This window comes from Eriocheir sinensis, chromosome 50 (genome assembly GCF_024679095.1).
Source record: "Eriocheir sinensis breed Jianghai 21 chromosome 50, ASM2467909v1, whole genome shotgun sequence".
NCBI classification, from domain to species: Eukaryota; Metazoa; Arthropoda; class Malacostraca; order Decapoda; family Varunidae; genus Eriocheir; species Eriocheir sinensis.
Window position 1 is genome coordinate 2,000,394 of NC_066558.1, and position 20,000 is coordinate 2,020,393.

A 20,000-nucleotide genomic window follows, 5' to 3' on the forward strand; every position below is an offset into this window, starting at 1 on the left:
AACTATTAATACATGTGTAGAGAGCACCATGAAACTAAAAAGATACAATGGTAGGAAGGAATGCACAATGAAAGAAGAAATAATGAAAGATAAACACACACTTATGAGGGAAAATAACAAACAAGAAACACATGGATCAAGAAATAAAGATAAAGAATAAAGATAGATATAGACTATACTCAGAAAACAACATATAAACAAAGAATGAGGAATAAACAAATAAGTAAACAGGGAGAATGTGAAATAACGATAATAATAATAATGATAAGAAAACAAGAAATTAAAGAAAAAAAATATATTAGAGGAGGAGGAGGTGGAGGATGATGTAGGTGGAAAGAAAGACGCGAAGGAGGGAAAATATGGGAAAAAGAATAAAAAGGAAGGAAAGAAAAGTTAAAAGGGAGAAGGAAAGGAAGGAAAGGAAGAAGAAAAATATGGAAAAAAAGGTAGAAAGCAAAGAAGGGACAAAATAACGAAGATTAGGCTATTAACATAAACTAGAAAGTAGTCTCCTGGTAACGTTAAACAAAACAACCACGAAAAACTGTTATAGGGTGAAAAAAATAACATGGAAATGACCCTATAAGATAAAATGACAAAAAAACGAAACTAGGCTATCAGTATTAACGAAAATGAAGAAGTGACGTCAAACAGAAACAAAGGATAAAAAACGACACAGTAAAACACAAAAAAAAACTATTAAAGGGTACAAAAATAGCGTTTAAATGACCCTGTTAAACAAATGACAGTGTATACGATGCTAGGCTATTAATAAAGAGTGCGGTGACGTCAAGCCCTTCAGAAGTTTAATGTCTGCCATCACAAACCCATAATTTTAGCTCCCCGGCCATTACCTTCCTAATTAAACGAATGACTATAATGAGCCCCTAAAACTGCCATTCTTATATACAAATGACCCTATCACATACTCTTTCAGCAATACAATTAAGATGCGAGTATAATAATTAGGACACCTCCCGAAATTGACCTCTCTTTTTGGACACTCCTTTGACTTCTATTCAGGAGCAGTGGACTTTTTTTTTTAATATTTTTCTCTACGCCCTTCAACTGTCTCCTTTGCTGTAAAAAGAATAAAATCACAAACCCGCGTCATTTTAGCTCCCCGGCCATTACCTTGCTAATTATACAAATGGCTATAATAAGCCCCTTAAACTGCCATTCTTGTATACAAATGACCCTATCACATACTCTTTCAGTAATACAATTAAGATGCGAGTATAATAATTACGACACCTCTCCTCCCGAAATTGACCTCTCTTTTTGGACACTCCTTTGACTTCTATTCAGGAGCAGTGGGCTTTTTTTTTATATATTTTTCTCTACGCCCTTCAACTGTCTCCTTTGCTGTATAAAAAAAAAATCACAAACCCGCGTCATTTTAGCTCCCCGGCCATTACCTTGCTAATTAAACGAACGACTATAATAAGCCCCTAAAACTGCCATTCCTATATACAAATGACCCTATCACATACTCTTTTAGTAATACAATTAAGATGCGAGTAGGCTATATTATGCCATCTCAAAAACTAACATCTTCCGTCTTCCTCAAACCCACATCGTTCATATCAAATTACTTGTACGACCCTATCATATAATCTTTTAGTAATACAATTAAGATGCGAGTAGGCTATATTATGCCATCTCAAAAACTAATTTCTTTCCGTCTTCCTCAAACCCCACATCGTTCATATCAAATTACTTGTACGACCCTATCATATAATCTTTCAGCAATACAATTAAGATGCGATTAGGCTATATTATGCCATCTCAAAAACCAACTTCTTTCCGTCTTCCTCAAACCCACATCGTTCATATCAAATTACTTGTACGACCCTATCATATAATCTTTCAGCAATACAATTAAGATGCGAGTAGGCTATTTTATGCCATCTCAAAAACTAACATCTTCCGTCTTCCTCAAACCCCACATCGTTCATATCAAACTACTTGTACGTAAATTAAAAGGAGGAAAGGAAGAAGAAAGGAGGGCGAGGAAGATGGAGAATAAGAACAAGAAGGAGAAAGGAGAAAAAAAGGAAGGGAGAGGAAACGAGAAAAAATGTGGAATGAAAAAAAGGGAGGAGTGGAAAAGAAAGGAAGAGAAGGAAAAGGAGGGAGAAAACAGGAGCAAAACGGGGAGAGGAAAGAGGAAGAATAAGTACAGGAAGGAGAAAGGAGAGAAAAGGTTGCAAACTTTCAGCTCATATAACGCACAGTTCGTTATATACCAAGAGTTCGGATCCCTCGCATATAACGGATTACCCCAAAATAACGTCACTCTCTTCCCCCAACGGGTTCGTAAAAGTGAAGCTCTACTGGTTTGCTGTATACTGAGAGGCAATACTGTGTTGGGCGTGGCAATGAACCCGTAAAAGTGGTTCATGGAAAGCTTGTAGGAAACGGCGCTGACTGAAGTTTTGGAAATGACCTCAAGGGAATGGCCGAGGAAGGGAGAGCTTGTGATGGGGACCTAAACACACAAGATAAAAAGCCAAATTCATGGTTAGAGGATGTTAATGAGTTAGGTGTAGCCATTAACACTGTAGGGCGCTGACTGATAGTGTTGGAACTGACCTCAAGGGAATGGCCGAGGAAGGGAGAGCTTGTGATGGGGACCTAAACACACAAGATAAAAAGCCAAATTCATGGTTAGAGGATGTTAATGAGTTAGGTGTAGCCATTAACACTGCAGGGCGCTGACTGATAGTGTTGGAAATGACCTCAAGGGGATGGCCGAGGAAGGGAGAGCTTGTGATAGGGACCTAAACACATAAGATAAAAAGCCAAATTCATGGTTAGAGGATATTAATGAGTTAGGTGTAGCCATTAACACTGTACGGCGCTGACTGATAGTGTTGGAACTGACCTCAAGGGAATGGCCGAGGAAGGGAGAGCTTGTGATGGGGACCTAAACACATAAGATAAAAAGCCAAATTCATGGTTAGAGGATATTAATGAGTTAGGTGTAGCCATTAACACTGTAGAGCGCTGACTGATAGTGTTGGAACTGACCTCAAGGGAATGGCCGAGGAAGGATGAGCTTGTGATGGGGACCTAAACACACAAGATAAAAAGCCAAATTCATGGTTAGAGGATGTTAATGAGTTAGGTGTAGCCATTAACACTGCAGGGCGCTGATTGATAGTATTGGAACTGACCTCAAGGGAATGGCCGAGGAAGGGAGAGCTTGTGATAGGGATCCAAACACATAAGATAAAAAGGCAAATTCATGGTTAGAGGATATTAATGAGTTAGGTGTAGCCATTAACACTGTAGGGTGCTGACTGATAGTATTGGAACTGACCTCAAGGGAATGGCCGAGGAAGGGAGAGCTTGTGATAGGGATCCAAACACAAAAGATAAAAAGCCAAATTCATGGTTAGAGGATGTTAATGAGTTAGGTGTAGCCATTAACACTGCAGGGCGCTAACTGATAGTATTGGAACTGACCTCAAGGGAATGGCCGAGGAAGGAAGAGCTTGTGATAGGGACCTAAACACAAAAGATAAAAAGCCAAATTCATGGTTAGAGGATGTTAATGAGTTAGGTGTAGCCATTAACACTGCAGGGCGCTGACTGATAGTATTGGAACTGACCTCAAGGGAATGGCCGAGGATGGGAGAATTTGTGATACGGGCGTAGAAACAAGAGATATAATGTCAAATTCATGTTCAGAAGGAAATAATGAGTAGGATATATAACCATTAGCCTGAAAAAGTGGTTCATGGAAAGCTTGTTAGGGAAAGGCGCCTGGCTAACTGATAGTGTTGGAAATGACGTCAAGGGGATGGCCGAGGAAGGGAGAGCTTGTGATGGGGACCTAAACACATAAGATAAAAAGGCAAATTCATGGTTAGAGGATATTAATGAGTTAGGTGTAGCCATTAACACTGTAGGGCGCTGATTGATAGTATTGGAACTGACCTCAAGGGAATGGCCGAGGATGGGAGAATTTGTGATACGGGCGTCGAGACCAAGAGATATAATGTCAAATTCATGTTCAGAAGGAAATAATGAGTAGGATATATAACCATTAGCCTGAAAAAGTGATTCATGGAAAGCTTGTTAGGGAAAGGCGCCTGGCTGACAAAGTGTTGGAATTGACGTCAAGGAAATGGCCGAGGGAGGGAGAGCTTGCAATAAGACCCTTCATGAGTGTGTTTTTTATATACATCTTCATAATTCATCATCTTCCCATAATAATGATGGAGAATGATAATGAGGAATGAGGGTTCAGTTAATTAGGAGATAATGAGAAATCGTCTGGCCCAGGTATTTTCAATTAGCTAAAAGTGAAAAAAATATAAAAAATAAAAGGAAAGGTGAGTCTGCTATAAACTACCTGAGTCGTTTTAGTTAATTAGGTTTACGAACTTACCTGTTACTCTCTCTCTCTCTCTCTCTCTCTCTCTCTCTCACGCCCGCGTGATCGAGTGGGCTATTAAAACTCCAACCTAGGGAGAGAGAGAGAGAGAGAGAGAGAGAGAGAGAGAGAGAGAATGCACCCTATCACCTTGCTCTTTTCCTCTCTCTCTCTCTCTCTCTCTCTCTCTCTCTCTCTCTCTCTCTCCAATTCTTTCCTTCCTTTCCTTGATCTCAATTTCCTCTTCCCATCTTCTTTCTCTATCTATCTATCGATCTATCTATCTATTTCTCTCTCTTCCCTTATCTCCCTCCTTCAATTCTTTCCTTCCTTTCCTTTACCTCTATTTCCTCTTCCCATTTTCTATCTCTATCTCTATCTATCTATCTATCTATTTATATCTATTTCATAACACTCATTTTCACTGTTACTATGTTTCTTGGCACGATTGACCTCCTCCTCCTCCTCCTCTTCCTTCTCTTCCTCCTCCTCCTGAAAGCGTGGTTAGTTACTATTTCCAACCCGCCTAGTAGTATTAATAGCTACGAGGGAGGCGTTGTGGGTGCTTACTATACAGCGCGTAGATTTAGATGCAAGAATCGTTCCCTTTTCCTTATTAGTGCAAGCTGGCTGGGATTCGAACCCGGTCTGTGAGGGGTATGTAGGAAGGGGGTGAAAGAAGGAAGGAAGGAAGGGGGTGAAGGATGGAATGTAGGAAGGAAGGAAGGGGATGAAGGATGGAAGGAAGGAAGGAAGGATGGAATATAGGAAGGAAGGAAGGAAGGGGGGGTGAAGGAGGGAAGGAAGGGAGGAAGGAAGGGGATGAAGGACGGAAGGTAGGAAGGATGGAATGTAGGAAGGAAGGATGGAAGGGGATGAAGGATGGAAGGAAGGAAGGAAGGAAGGGGGTGAAGGAGGAAAGGAAGAATGGAAGGAAGGAAGGAAGGAAGGAGAGGTAAAAAGATAAGGAAAAGTAAAGAATAAGAACGTAAATGATTGTTAAAAAAGAGGGAAATGGAAAAGAATGGATAAGAAAGATGAAGAAAGAAAGAAATTAGAAGATGTAAGAGAGGAATAGGTAAAGAAAGAAAGAAAGAAAGAAAGAAAGAAAGGAAGGAAGGAAAGATAGGTGGAGAAAAATACAGAAGGATTTGAGGAAGGAAGGAAGAAACGGAAGAAACAAAACAAGGAAAAGGAAGGAAGGAAAAGGTCAAGCAAAAAGATAAAGAAAAAAAAGGAAAGGAAAAGGAAAATAATAGAAAAAAAGGCAAAAAATAGGGAAAAGAAAGGAATGGACGATGTTAAAGAAAGTAAAGGAAAAGAAAAGGAAGTAGAGGAAAGTGAATGAAAAGAACGGAGAAAAAAAAGTTAAGAAAATAAAAGAAAACACCAAACTCCCTTCCATCATCAACCTCTCTCCAATCCTTCCTTCCTTCCCCTTTCTTCTCTCATCCTCAACCTCTCTCTCCAATCCTTCCTTCCTTCCTTCCTTCCCCTTTTTTCTCCCATCCTCAACCTTTCTCTCCAATCCCTCCTTCCTTCCTTCTCTCTTCCGTTCCCTTCCTCAACCTCTCTCTCAATCCATTCTTCCTTCCTTCCTTCCTTCTCCATTCCTCACTCTTCTACAATCCCTTCTTCCTTCCTTCCTTCCTTCCCTCTCCTTTCTTCTTCCATCCTCAACCTCTCTCTCCAATCCCTCCTTCCTTCCTTCCTTCCTTCCCCTATCCGCTCCCATCCTCAACCTTTCTCTCCAATCCTCCCTCCCTCCCTTCCTTCCTTCCGTCCCCTTGCCGCTCCCATCCTCCGCACTGCCCCAATAAAAACCTCCCAGCCAAGGCCCCTAAAAAACTTATCTTCTCGTGGGTGTAAACAAATCCGCAATGCGTCAGAAAGAGTAACAACAACAACAATAACAACAAGAACTATATCACTACTGCCACGAATTCCTTTCCCTGCGACGTATTTTATAACACTCAAACATGATTAATCGACATTCCAGACCTGCGACTTATTTTTCAACATTTTTCTCCTAACTCATTCATTCGCTCGATATTGCAGTAGTAGTAGTAATAATAGTAGTAGTAGTAGTAGTAGTAGTAGTAGTAGTAGTAGTAGTAGTAGTAGTAGGAAGAAGAAGAAGAAGAAGAAGAAGAAGAAGAAATAAATAAAAGAAAAAAAAGAATGAAAGAACGAGAAGAAAATAAATAAAAGTAAATGGGTGCGCTCTCTCTCTCTCTCTCTCTCTCCCCATATATTCTTAGAAGCCACAGAAGAGACGGACGGAAGGATGTTACTTATAATAGCATGTCTACGTGGTCACAGTAGTAGTAGTAGTAGTAGTAGTAGTAGTAGTAGTAGTAGCAGTAGTAGTAGTAGTAGTAGTAGTAATAGTAGTTGTAGTAGTAGTAGTAGTAGTAGTAGTGATATATATGCCTAATTGAAGTAATGTTAGTATACCATATCCATTTTAAACAGCATAAAGAATGAAAGCAAAGGACATAATTAAAAGATAGAAATAAAGAAAAAAAATGGATTAATAGAAGAAATTAAGGAAAGAAAAAGAAAGGAAGAAAGACAGACGAGGAAAATGACAAAGAAGGGAAGGAGAGAGGAAAAGAAAAAAATAAGGAAAATAAGTAAAGAAAAGCATTACAATAAAAATAAAAATAATTAAACGAAGAATAAAATAGATAAAAATAAGGAGAAAAGGAGAGCAAGAAAGTCCATATTAACAGAAGGAAGAAAAAGATAGAAGACAAATTAAGAAAGACAGAGAAAGGGAAAAAGAGAAAGAAAAGGGAGAAGAGAAGGAAATTAAAACAAGGAAAAGGAGACAAAGAGAGAGAGAGAAGGAGAAAGAGAAAGACAGAGAAGAAAACGAAAAAAAAAGACAAAAAGGAAGAGAAAGAAACGAGAAAGATTAAAATGAACAGAGAAGAAAATTATAACTAGAGAGAGAGAGAGAGAGAGAGAGAGAGAGAGAGAGAGAGAGAGAGAGAGAGAACGAAAAAAAGAGAAAGAGGAAGAGAAACAAAGGAAAAGGATAACGGTAACAGACAAAGATTAAAATGAACAGAGAAGGAAATTAAAACAAGAGAGAGAGAGAGAGAGAGAGAGAGAGAGAGAGAGAGAGAGAGAGAGAGAGAGAGAGAGAGAGAGAGAGAGAGAGAGAGAGAGAGAGAGAGAGAGAGAGAGAGAGAGAGAACGAAAAAAAGAGGAAGAGAAACAAAGGAAAAAGAAAACGGTAATAGACAAAGATTAAAATGAACAGAGAGGAAAATTAAAACAAGGGAGAGAGAGAGAGACACAGACAGACAGAGAGACAGACAAATGAAAAATCGATGGCCTGGATTTGGTAACTCGGTCAAGTGTCGTGTCGGAAGTGAAAGGGAAAGAAGAAGAAATAGGAAGGAAGGAAGGAAATAGGAAAAAAGGAAGAAAAGGAAAAAGAAGGAAAAATGAAGAGGAAGAAAAAAAGAAAGGACAGAAAAGAGAAAGAAGGAAGAAAATAAAGGAGAAAAAAAGAAGAGAGAGAGAGAGAGAGAGAGAGAGAGAGAGAGAGAGAGAGAGAGAGAGAGAGAGAGAGAGAAATAAGAAAAACGAAGAAATAAATAAAGATCAAAGAAAAAGTAAAAGGAAAGAAGAAAGAAAAATAAAGAAGGAATGAAGAGGAAGAAGAAAAAGATTAAAGATGAAGGAAGGAAAAAAGAACAAGGCCGATGAAGGAAAAGGAAAGAAAATAAAGGAGAAAAAAAGAAAAAGGAGACAGAGAAAGAGGAAGATAGAAAGAAAGGAAGAGAAAAAAACGAAAAAAAACGGAGTAAAAAAAAAAGGAAAAAGAAAGAGAAGGAGAGAGAATAAGAAAATGGGGAAGAAAAAGAAAGATAAGATAAAGTAACAGTAAAGAAAGAAAGAAAGAAAGAAAGAAAGAAAGAATAGTAGTATATTTAAGAAAGAAAAAAAAGGAAAAGGAAAAGAAAGAGGAGAAAGAGAATGAGAAAATGAGGAAGAAAAAAGAAAGATAAGATAAGATAAAGTAAAGAAAGAACGTTTAGTAGTATATATAAGAAAGAAAAAAGAAAAAGAAAAAGAGAAGGAGAAAGAAAATAAGAAAGTGAGGAAGAAAAAAGAAAGATAGAGATAAGTAAAGAAAGAAAGAAAGAAAGAAAAAGAACGTGTATTAATATAAGAAAGAAAAAAAATAATAATAATACATAATAAAAATAAATAAGATAGTAAGTTAATTCCCACACAAGATAAAGTTAAGTAAAGGATTTCCTCTCTCACATTATCTTTATCTTATCTTTATCATTATTTAACTTTTTTTATCAATTTTACTGTTTTTTACGTACCCAGAGAGAGAGAGAGAGAGAGAGAGAGAGAGAGAGAGAGAGAGAGAGAGAGAGAGAGAGAGAGACTTTTGACGCAGCGCTTTCCCCTCCTCCCCCCTTCCTCCTCTTCCTCCTCCTCCTCCTCCTCCTCCTCGTAGCTATCCCCTTCAAAGGACGATGAAGCTGAAGGGCGTTCCCGGCGACTCCGATGAAGAGGAGGAGGAGGAGGAGGAGGAGGACGTAGGGAGAAGGTTAGAGTGGAGGAAAGAATAATAGAGGAAGAAGAAAAGGTTATAAAGGAAGAGGAGGAGGAGGAGGAGGAGGAGGAGGAAGAGTACATAGGGAGGAGGTAAGAGTGGAGGAGAGAATAATTGAGGAAGAAGAAAAGGTTAGAAAGGAAGGAAGGAAGGAGGAGGAGGAGGAGGAGGAGGAGGGAGGAAAAAAGAAGAGAAAAGTTGAGAAAAATTAATTAAAGAAAACGGAAGGAAGGTAAACCTGAGGAGGAAAGAGAGAGGAAGGAAGGAAGGAAGGAAAAAAATAGAGAAGAAAGAATTGAAAAGGAAGGAAGGAAGGAAGGAAGGAAAAAAAAACAGAAAAGAATTGAAAAGGAAGGAAGAAAGGAAGGAAGGAAAAAAAGAGAAGAAAGAATTGAAATGGAAGGAAGGAAGGAAGGAAGGGAAAAAAAGAAGAAAGAAAGAATTGAAAAGGAAGGAAGAAAGGAAGGAAGGAAAAAAAAGAGAAGAAAGAAAGAATTGAAAAGGAAGGAAGGAAGGAAGGAAAAAAAAGAGAAGAAAGAATTGAAAAGGAAGGAAGGAAGGAAGGAAGGAAGGAGAGAAGGAAGGAAGGAAGGAAGAAAGGAAGACAAACAGGAAGGAAAAGGTCAGAGAAAAAAAAAGGAAATGAATAAGAGGAAGAACGAAGCACAATAATAATAATAATAAAAATAATAATAATAAAAATAATAATAACAATAATAATAATAATAATAATAATAATAATAATAATAAAGTTCATATCTATTTCCAACAAACTCTTGCAATAAAATAAAACAAAATACGAAAGTTTTAATGAAATTCCTGACAGAGAGAGAGAGAGAGAGAGAGAGGGTTGGAAGGAGGAAGGTGACTTTATCCTCTCTCTCTCTCTCTCTCTCTCTCTCTCTCACCTCCCAGAAACCTCCAATTAACCTGTGTGTATGTGTGTGTGTGTGTGTGTGTCTCTCTCTCTCTCTTTTACCTCTCAGAAACCTTCAATTAACCTGTGTGTGTGTGTGTGTGTGTGTGTGGGTGTGTGTGTGTCTCTCTCTCTCTCTCTCTCTCTGGTTGTAATTGTAACTATCAAAAGATTACTACCCACGTGACAGAGAGAGAGAGAGAGAGAGAGAGAGAGAGAGAGAGAGAGAGAGAGAGAGAGAGAGAGAGAGAGAGAAATCACTAGCCTCAGCCAAAAAAATAAAAAAATAAATATAATAAATAAAAAAACGGAAAATGTATGAAATTATATATAATAAATTACTAATGTGCGTGTGTGTGTGTGTGTGTGTGTGTGTGTGTGTGTGTGTAAGTGGCCTTGTTTTTATTTTTTTTACCTACATATTAATTCAGGTGAAGAGGAAGAGGTGAATTACACACACACACACACACACACACACACACACACACACACACACACACACACACACACACACGCACTCATTCCATTCCCTTAAAAATGAAAATAAAAATAATAAACACTAAAATTCGATACACAAAAAATAAGAATATAATAAAAAGTTGAACCCATTTCCTTTCTTTTATTTTCTTTAGGAGAATTCGAAAAAGCAAGAAAAATATTTAACTAATCTCAATCTTTTTATTTTATTTTATTTTTATTTTTTGGCGAATTCGAAAAAGCAAGAAAAAAAGTTAAATTATTCGCATCCTTTTCATTTTCATATTTTTTTTCGGAGAATTCGAAAAAGCAAGAAAAAAGTTAAAATAGTCGCTTCCTTTTATTTTTATTTTTTTTTGGAGAATTCGAAAAGGCAAAAAAAAAAGTTAAAATAGTCGCTTCATTTTCATTTTTTTTTTTGGAGAATTCGAAAAAGCAATAAAAAAGTTAAATTATCCGCTTCCTTTTCATTTACTTTTATTTATTTATTTATTTTTTTGGAGAATTCGAAAAAGCAATAAAAAGCTAAATTATCACCTTTTCCTTTCCTCAAACGAATAATTTTCTTGAAAATAAGATATATAAATAATAAATAAATAAAAAAATGAAAAAACGTTATCATTTTTTACGCAAGAGATTAAGATTACATAACTCTCTCTCTCTCTCTCTCTCTGACCTTAAAACGCTAACACTTTTTTTTTCTTTCCTTCGTTTTCCTTTCTTTCCTTTCCTCCTTTTCTCTCTTCCTTATTCTCCCTCTTCCTTCTTCCTATTCCATCTCTCTCCCTTGTTTCCTACTCTCTCCCTATTTCTCTCACTTTCCTTCCCTTCCTATTTTTTTATTTTTCACTTATTTTATCACCCTCTCTCTCTCTCTCTCTCTCTGACCTTAAAACGCTAACACTTTTTTTCTTTCCTTCGTTTTCCTTTCTTTCCTTTCCTCCTTCTCTCTCTTCCTTATTCTCCCTCTTCCTTCTTCCTATTCCATCTCTCTCCCTAATTCTCTCACTATCCTTCCTTTCCTTCCCCTCTTATTTTTCACTCATTTTATCACTCTCTCTCTCTCTCTCTCTCTCTCTCTCTGCAACACATTACCAACACAAAATATTAGCTTAGAACACATTGCCTTCCTTCCCCACCCTCTCTCTCTCCTCTTTGGAATACTAGTCTGGTAACACAATCTCCCTTCCCATCCCTTATTTCCTTTATTAACACGCAACACAAGGCTGAACAAGCTGCAACACAAACTAGAACACATTGCCTGCCTTCCTTCCTTTCTTCCCTTTCTCTCTCCTCTTTGAAACACTAGCCTGGCAACACAATCTCCCTTCCCTTCCCTTATTCCCTTAATGAGCAACACTAGAAACACAAATATACTGAACAACAAGAAGTAACACAAACTAGAACACATTGCCTTCGTTTCTTCCTCCTTTCCTCTCTCTAGAATATGCAACACTGTCTTTCCTTACCCTTTTTTTTATCGCTAAATTGGCAACACTCGCAACACACAAGCTTTCCCTCTCATTCTCAACACAAAATTAGCTCACTGCAGTATTTCCCTTCCCTGGCAACACAAGAATTTGCAACACTGTCTTTCCTTCCCCTTCTGTATAACTAATTTGGCAACACTCGCAACACACAAGCTTTCCCTCGCATTCTCAACACAAAATTACCTCACTGCAGTATTTTCCCATCCTGGCAACACAAGAATCAAGTAACACTGTCTTTCCTTTCCCCTTATATCATTAACTTGGCAACACTCGCAACACACAAGCTTCCCCTCTCATTCTCAACGCAAAATTACCTCACTGCAGTATTTCCCTTCCTTGGCAACACAAGAATTCGTAACACTATCTTTCCTTCCCCTTCTATTTAACTAATTTGGCAACACTCGCAACACACAAGCTTTCCCTCGCATTCTCAACACAAAATTACCTCACTACTGTAATTCCCTTCCCTGGCAACACAAGAATATGCAACACTGTATTTCCTATCCCTTCCTATCTTAACTTGACAACACACACAACACAATAGTTTCCTTTCTCAACACAAAACAATAAACCAACTGCAGTATTTCCCTTCCCTGGCAACACTGCAAAACAAATTCTGGCTCTTCACCTTCGAAATATCAACACAAAAAGCAAAACAATGAAAAAAATAAGGTCACTGCAGTATTTATCTCCCCTGGCAACACTGCAACACAAAATCTTACATCTTAAACATAAAAAACAGTAAAACAAAAAGTAAAACGAAGTAAAACAATGAAAAACAAACTCGGCAATATTTCCCTTTTCTGGCAACACTGCAACACAAAACCTTACATCTTAAACAAACAAAAAAAACAGTAAAACACAAAGTAAAACAAAGCAAAACAAGGAAAACGAGGTCACTGCGGTATTTCTCTTCCCTGGCAACACTCGCAACACAAAACCTTACATCTTAAACATAAAAATCAGTAAAACAAAAAGAAAAACAAAGTAAAACAAGGTCACTGCGGTCTTTCCCTTCCCTGGCAACACTGCAACACAAACCATACCTTAGTTTTGCCGTAATAATTTACACGTTTTTCTTAATCTTTTTCTTTAATGCTATCTTGTGCTTTCTATCTTATCCCATTTCCTTTCTTTTCCTCCATTCTTTCTCTTCTCTCTTTCAAAACATCAAAACAAAATATAAAACCAAGTAAAAATAATGTAAAACGAACACACTGGAGTCTTTACCTTCCCTGGCAACACTACAACACAAACCAATCTACATTAAAACAAAAGAAAACAGTAAAAAAGCTAAAACAATAAAGTAAAACAATGCAAAACAAATTAGCAACACTCATCCAATTCCTTCCTACCGAGTGATTAAACCCAGACCAATTAACCATCATCTCCAAACCACCTTATTCTTTATAGCTCCTAACACCTGAATTACGTCCGAACACCTGAAAGTACCTGCCAATTAAGGTGTCAGGTAGATATATGTGTTAATGAGCTTGTATACAGGTATGTGGGTGCACCTTTAAATAGGAAAACACGTGATATCGAGATACTGCATTGATTTGGTGGTGCTTGTGTGTGTGTGTGTGTGTGTGTGTGTAGGCAAGCAGGTGTGCAGAAATAGACTGACAGGTGCTGGAGAGAGGAAGAAGGAAAAGGAGGAGGAAGAGGAGAAACAGTAAGAAGAGGAGGAAGAGAGGAATGAAATGGAAGAAGAGGAGGAGGAAGAGGACAGTAAGAAGAGGAGGAAGAGAAGTAGAATGAAAAGGAAGAAGAGGAGGAGGAAGAGGAGGAAGAGAAGTAGAATGAAATGGAAGAAGAGGAGGAGGAAGAAGAGGAGGAGGAGACATACGATACCGAGAAAAAGGAATAATAAAAATAGGAAGAGATAAAAGACGAAAAGAATTAAGAGGAGAAGGAAAAAGGAGGAATAATATAGCAAATGGAGGAGGAGGAAGAAGAGGAGGAGGAGGAAAGTCAGCATAGAGTAAGAGAGAAGGAATAAGATCTGAAGGAGGAGGAGGAGAAGAAAAACACAGAGAAGAAGGAAGAGAAGGAGATACAACCAAATGAAGGAAAAGGAAGGAGAGGAAAGAAGTTTAGGAGGAGGAGGATGAAAAACACAGGGAAGAACTAAGAGAAGGAGATACAAGCAAATGAAGGAGAAGGGGAGGAAAGAAGTTTAGGAGGAGGAGGATGAAAAACACAGGGAAGAACTAAGAGAAGGAGATACAAGCAAATGAAGGAGAAGGGGAGGAAAGAAGTTTAGGAGGAGGAGGATGAAAAACACAGGGAAGAAGAACTAAGAGAAGGAGATACAAGCAAATGAAGGAGAAGGAAGGGGAGGAAAGAAGTTTAGGAGGAGGAGGATGAAAAACACAGGGAAGAACTAAGAGAAGGAGATACAAGCAAATGAAGGAGAAGGGGAGGAAAGAAGTTTAGGAGGAGGATGAAAAACACAGGGAAGAACTAAGAGAAGGAGATACAAGCAAATGAAGGCGAAGGAAGGGGAGGAAAAAAGTGGAGGAGGAGGAAGAGCAAAGAGAGATAGGACTGGGCCAACCTCGGAGTGCTTGGCTATCAAACACACTCCCTCACCCTCTCTCTCTCTCTCTCTCTCCCCGTCTGTGTGTGTGCCAGGCAGCTTAGTCATCACCCCAGTCATCACCAGCAACACTCACCTCGTCCCCCCACTTGAGGCAGTCCCCCTGGCGGCCCTTGAGCTGGTGGTACTGGTTGACGAATTGCCGTATACCATGTTCCCTCACGTGGTCCGCTAACTGTTTCGTCTGCGGCCAGGACAGCGGCGTACCCTCTGACAGAAGACCCATGGCGCACTGACAGGCACACAGACAGCCACCACTACGCTCTCCTCTCCTGCTGTCACTGTCTGCTCCCTGCTGTCCTGGCTCTCCCTGCTGCCGGTGACTTCGCGCTCCCTCCGTACCGCTTCGCCGCTACTCGAAGTCTGAGTCCGCCGCTGCCGCTCTTCTTGTCATCTGCGTAGTCGGTCGCTAGGGTGCCACCGCCCCCTCTCTTCACGCTATTTTCCCGCTGTAACTAAGGCGTTCGGGGGTGTTTAGTGCATGCAGGCTTGTAGTTGGAGGCCTTGAGAACCCGTGTGCGTGATGGCAAGGTTGTGTGTGTTGTAGTTACGGTGTGCAGGCCTCAGACAGACCAGCACGTGGGCAGACCGCTAAGCTCCGCCCCTCACGCCACGATGCCAGCCGCCTTCCCGCATTGATTTTATCTAACGAAAAGTGAGAGAAAACTCGGAGTCCCAGCGACAGTAACGGCAACTCAACGATTTGGAGGTGTGCAGGGGAGGGTGGAGGACGCTGTGGAGGTGTGGTGATGAGGTGGAGGCGGTGGTGAGTGCTGTGTGGCGATGACTATAGCCCGCTGATTACTGTGCTGTTTGGGGCTGCTGCTGCTGCGTCATGTTACATCAGAGAGGGTGCGGGGGAAGGGACAGAGGGGGAGGGCCAGACGCAGACAGCCGGGGGACGAGGGGGGGCGAGGCGGGGAAGGAGGGCAAGGGCGCGGGGGTCTGGCAACTTGAAGACCCCTAAAGTTAGTAATAGCGGGGACACATTGGGAGGAGGAGGAGGAAGGAAGAGGAGGAGGGGGAGGAGTAGGCGGAGGAGGAAGGAAGAGGAGCAGGAGGGGGAGGAGGAGGAAAGAAGAGGAGCAGGAGGGGGAGGAGGAGGAAGGAAGAGGAGCAGGAGGGGAAGGGGGCTGTCTGCAAGGGTGGTTGAGGTACACACACACACACACATTAATGAAAATTCTGATGTATTGTCCTTGGTATAGATTTTTGTGTCGTATTAATAATGAGAGAGAAAGATTGATTGATAGTTTATTGTTGCAAGTAGACAACAAAGGAGAGAGAGAGAGAGAGAGAGAGAGAGAGAGAGAGAGAGAGAGAGAGAGAGAGAGAGAGAGAGAGAGAGAGAGAGAGTACTGAAACACGTGATTGATTAAGAATGACGAAATATGTGATTCGAGAATGTGTGTGTGTGTGTGTGTGTGTGTGTTAATGATGATGAGGCGAATTTTCCAACACACATACATACACACGCACACATGCACACACACACACACACATGCACACACACACACAAACACATGCACACACCCCACACATGCACACACACGCTATTAGTTTTACAGTGAGATAAATTATGTATTATTTTTTAATGCGTGAGAGTTTAAAGGTAATTTGGCGTCTCTCTCTCTGATGAATATAAAAAGCTTCTTATGCGAGGTAAATAACAACAAATCGAGCAGAATAAAAATAAGTAAAATAAATGAAATAAATAAATAAATGATACAATGTGGAAATTATGTGAATGTGAATAATATGATGAATGAAATGATGAAACAATGAAAAAAATGATGAAAAGATGAAGAAAAGGAATAATAATAAGAGGAAGAAGAATAGACATGAAAATAAGAAGAACAAGATGAAAATAAATAATAATAATAATAATAATAATAATAATAACAATAATAATAATAATAATAATAATAATAATAATAATAATAATAATAATAATAGGAAAAAGAAAATAAAAATAAGAAATAAGAAAAACAAGAACGAGATGAAACATGAACGAGAAAAAAAAAAGACGAAAAATAAAAGGAAGAAAAGTAAAATTAAAAACAATAAGAAAATGAGAAAAAAAAAACAGGAATATGAAAAAGAACAAGAAAAACAACAACACACTGATAACAAAACAACAAAACAACAACAAAAAAAGTGACAGAAAGAAATATTACTGACAGGTATACAAATCTCACCTGTCTATCTCTAATTAAAGCCTTATAATCACCTGCCGAGAATGTTACCTTGAGGAGGAGGAAGAGGAAGAGGAGGAGGAGGAGGAGGAGGGACAGGAAGTGGAAAAAATAATTGGGACGCAGTTAATATTAGGTGAATGGAAGGGAAGGGAAGGGAAGGGGAAGAGAGAGAGAGAAGGGGAAGAGGGATGATTTAAGAGGGGAAGGAAAAGGAAGGGAAGGGAAGGGAAGGGGAAGAGAGAGAGAAGGGGAAGAGGGATGGTTTAAGAGGGGAAGGAAAAGGAAGGGAAGGGAAAGGAAGGGGAAGAGAGAGAGAAGGGGAAGAGGGATGATTTAAGAGGGGAAGGAAAAGGAAGGGAAGGGAAGGGGAAGAAAGAGAAGAAGGGGAAGAAGGATGTTTTAAGAGGGGAAGGAAAAGGAAGGGAAGGGAAGGGAAAGGAAGGGAAGGGGAGGGGAAGAAAGAGAAGAAGGGGAAGAAGGATGTTTTAAGAGGGGAAGGAAAAGGAAGGGAAGAAAAAAAGATGAAGTTACAAGAGGGAAAAAAAAGATAAAAAAAGAAGAGGAGAAACGGAGGGAAAAAGAGAGAGAAAGAAAGAGAAAGAACAGAAAAAGGAGGAGAAAGGACGGAAAAAAAGAGGAGAAACGAGGGAAAAAAGGAGGAATAGAGGGGAAAGAGAAAAAGAGAGAGAAAAAGAGAAAAAGGAGGAGAAAAGACGGGAAAGAGGAAAAACGAGGGAAAAAGAAGGAAAAGAGGGGAAAGAGAGAGAGAGAGAGAGAGAGAGAGAGAGAGAGAGAGAGAGAGAGAGAGAGAGAGAGAGAGAAAACAGAAAAAGGACAAGAAAGGACGGGAAAAAGAGGAAAAACGAGCGAAAAAACAAGGAAAGGAGGGGAAAGAGAAAAAGATGAATAAACGAGGGGAAAATGAGGATAAAAACAGAAGAGGAGAAATGAGCGAAGGTAAAAAGGAGAGCGGAATAAAGGAAAAGAAAAGACGAACGCTATGTGAGGACGGGAGAGAGGAGGTACAAAGAAGAGGGAATAAAGAGGTAAAAAGAAGAGGAAGAGGAGGAAGAAGGACGAAGAGGAGGAGGGGAAGGGGACACGCAGGCAAGGCTAAGGGTGTGAAAGGTAGGCGAGGGACCGAGGAGGGGACAGGTGAGGCCCTTAATCAATACACACCTGGGGAAAAAAATGGAGAAAAAAAAGGAAAACGAGGGGAGAAAAGGGAAAAGGGAAGGAAAGAAAAGAGGGTAATAGGAAGAGAGAGGAGGAGAAAAGAGAAGAAGAGGAAGAATGGGAGAGAGAAGAGAAGAAAGAGTACGAAGAGAAAAAAAGGGAAGGAAGGAAAGGAAAGAAAAGAGGGGAATGGAAAAGAGAAAGGAGGAGAAAAGAGAAGAAGAGGAAGAACAGGAGAGAGAAGAGGAGAAGTAAAGAATAAAGAGAAGGAAAAATGACGTAAGAGGAATGAGAGAGAGAGAGAGAGAGAGAGAGAGAGAGAGAGAGAGAGAGAGAGAGAGAGAGAGAGAGAGAGAGAGAGAGAGAGAGAGAGAGAGAGAGAACAAAGAGGTCAAAACAAGAGGAGGAAGAGGAGGGAAAGAGGGCTAAGGGCGTGAGGGGACAGGTGTGGCCCTTAATCAATACACACCTGGCCCACTCACACCGGTAATGCATTAGCGGGAAAGACAGGTGAAGGGTTGAACAGGTGACGCAGACCCGGTTAGTACAGGTGTGAGCCGGTCTGTTGAGGGGGGCGAGGGGGGCGAGGGGGGGGAGAGATAGAGAGGAAGAGGGGAGGGATAAGAGGCAAAGAGGAAAGAAATAGAAGAGGGAATAAAGAGGAAGAAGAAGGGGAAGGAGAGTAAAGGAGGGAAGAGACTAGCATGGGGGGGGGGTGATGGGGGGCGAAGAGGGGCGGGGGGGGGGGGATATATTGCAAGGAATGTTGTTGGTAGATTTGCGAGTTCCTTGTCCTGCACTTTTTTTTATTTTATTTTTTTACTTTTTTCTACTTTTTTTCTTGTTGTACTTTTTTTTTGCTCTACTTTTCTTCTTTTTATTTTTCTTCTTCTTCTTCTTTGTTGTCTTCGTCATTGTCCTTTTCTCCTTTTTCTCTCCTTTCTTTTCTTATTATTATTTTCTACTTCCTTTTCTTTTATCATTTCCAGTTTCCTTTTTTTCTTATTGTTTTCTATTTCCTTCTTTTTTCTTCTTATTTTCTACTTTCCCTTTTTCTTCTCCTTGTCCTTTTTCTCTTCTTCGTATTCTTCTCCTTCTTCTCGTTTTCTTCTATTTTTTCTTCTTCTTCTTCTTCTTCTTTTATTTCTTCTACCTAGTTTCTTGTTTTCTTTTCTACTCTTTTCTTCTATTTTTGTTCATTTTCTTCTTCTTCTCCTCCTTCTTACATTTTTTCCTTCTTCTTCTTCTTCTTCTTCTTCTTCGTGTGTTTTGAATTAGTAATGAATGAAATGTCTTAGTAAGGCAGAGCTTGTAACACTGCCGTCTGTCTGTCTGTCTGTCTGTCTGTTACCAAATACCACCTGCATAGTTCTTCCTCCTCCTCCTCCTACGTCCTCCTCCTCCTCCTACGTCCTCCTCCTCCTCCTACTACTACTACTACTACTACGTCCTCCTCCTCCTCCTACGTCCTCCTCCTCCTCCTCCTCCTCCTACGTCCTCCTCCTCCTCCTCCTCCTACTTCTCGGATATCAGGAATTCTTACATCACGCGAGGAGGTAAAAATATTGAAGTAAATGTCAAATTAATAACAATATATATATAACAACAATAACAATAGCGATTACTACTACTACTACTACAATTACTACTACTACTACTACTACTACTACTACTACCAATGATAATAAAGATAATGATAATGATAATAATAATAATAATAAATAATTCAGAGTAACAGTTAAGAAAGAGAGAAAGAAAGAAAGAATGTGTAGCATATATATAAAAAAATAAGAAAATAACGAGAAAAGTAATTAAGAAAGACGACGAATTAAATAAAAGCAAAAAAATAAAATACTACATATTGAGAAAATAACCACCACCACCACCATCACCACCACCACCATCACCACCACCACCACCACCACCACCACCACCACCTATGCATTTCCCAGGTAGCATAACCATGACTCGGACCTTACCTAACACCCTTTCCCCGCCCCCCTCCACCGTATAGCCAGGTAAGGGAGATAGAGGGAGGGAGGGAGAGCGAGGGAGAAAAATTCATTGATATTCTCAGCATGACTCTCCCTTACAATCTCTCTCTCTCTCTCTCTCTCTCTCTCTCTGTGTGTGTGTGTGTGTGTGGTCCAAGTATCTACACAACAGAGC

General features: G+C 39.7%; 1 protein-coding gene across 1 annotated transcript in view; it reads right to left on the reverse strand.

The window, feature by feature from the left end:
- Window positions 1-15,233, reverse strand: part of LOC126982022 (glutamate--cysteine ligase catalytic subunit-like) — a 46,450-nt gene extending 31,217 nt beyond the window's left edge. The window contains exon 1 of the mRNA XM_050833742.1: window positions 14,534-15,233. Within this exon, the coding sequence (XP_050689699.1) occupies window positions 14,534-14,683 (150 nt within the window). The 5' untranslated portion in view covers window positions 14,684-15,233. The remainder of the gene's footprint in view (window positions 1-14,533) is intronic.
- Window positions 15,234-20,000: the final 4,767 nt, after the last annotated feature.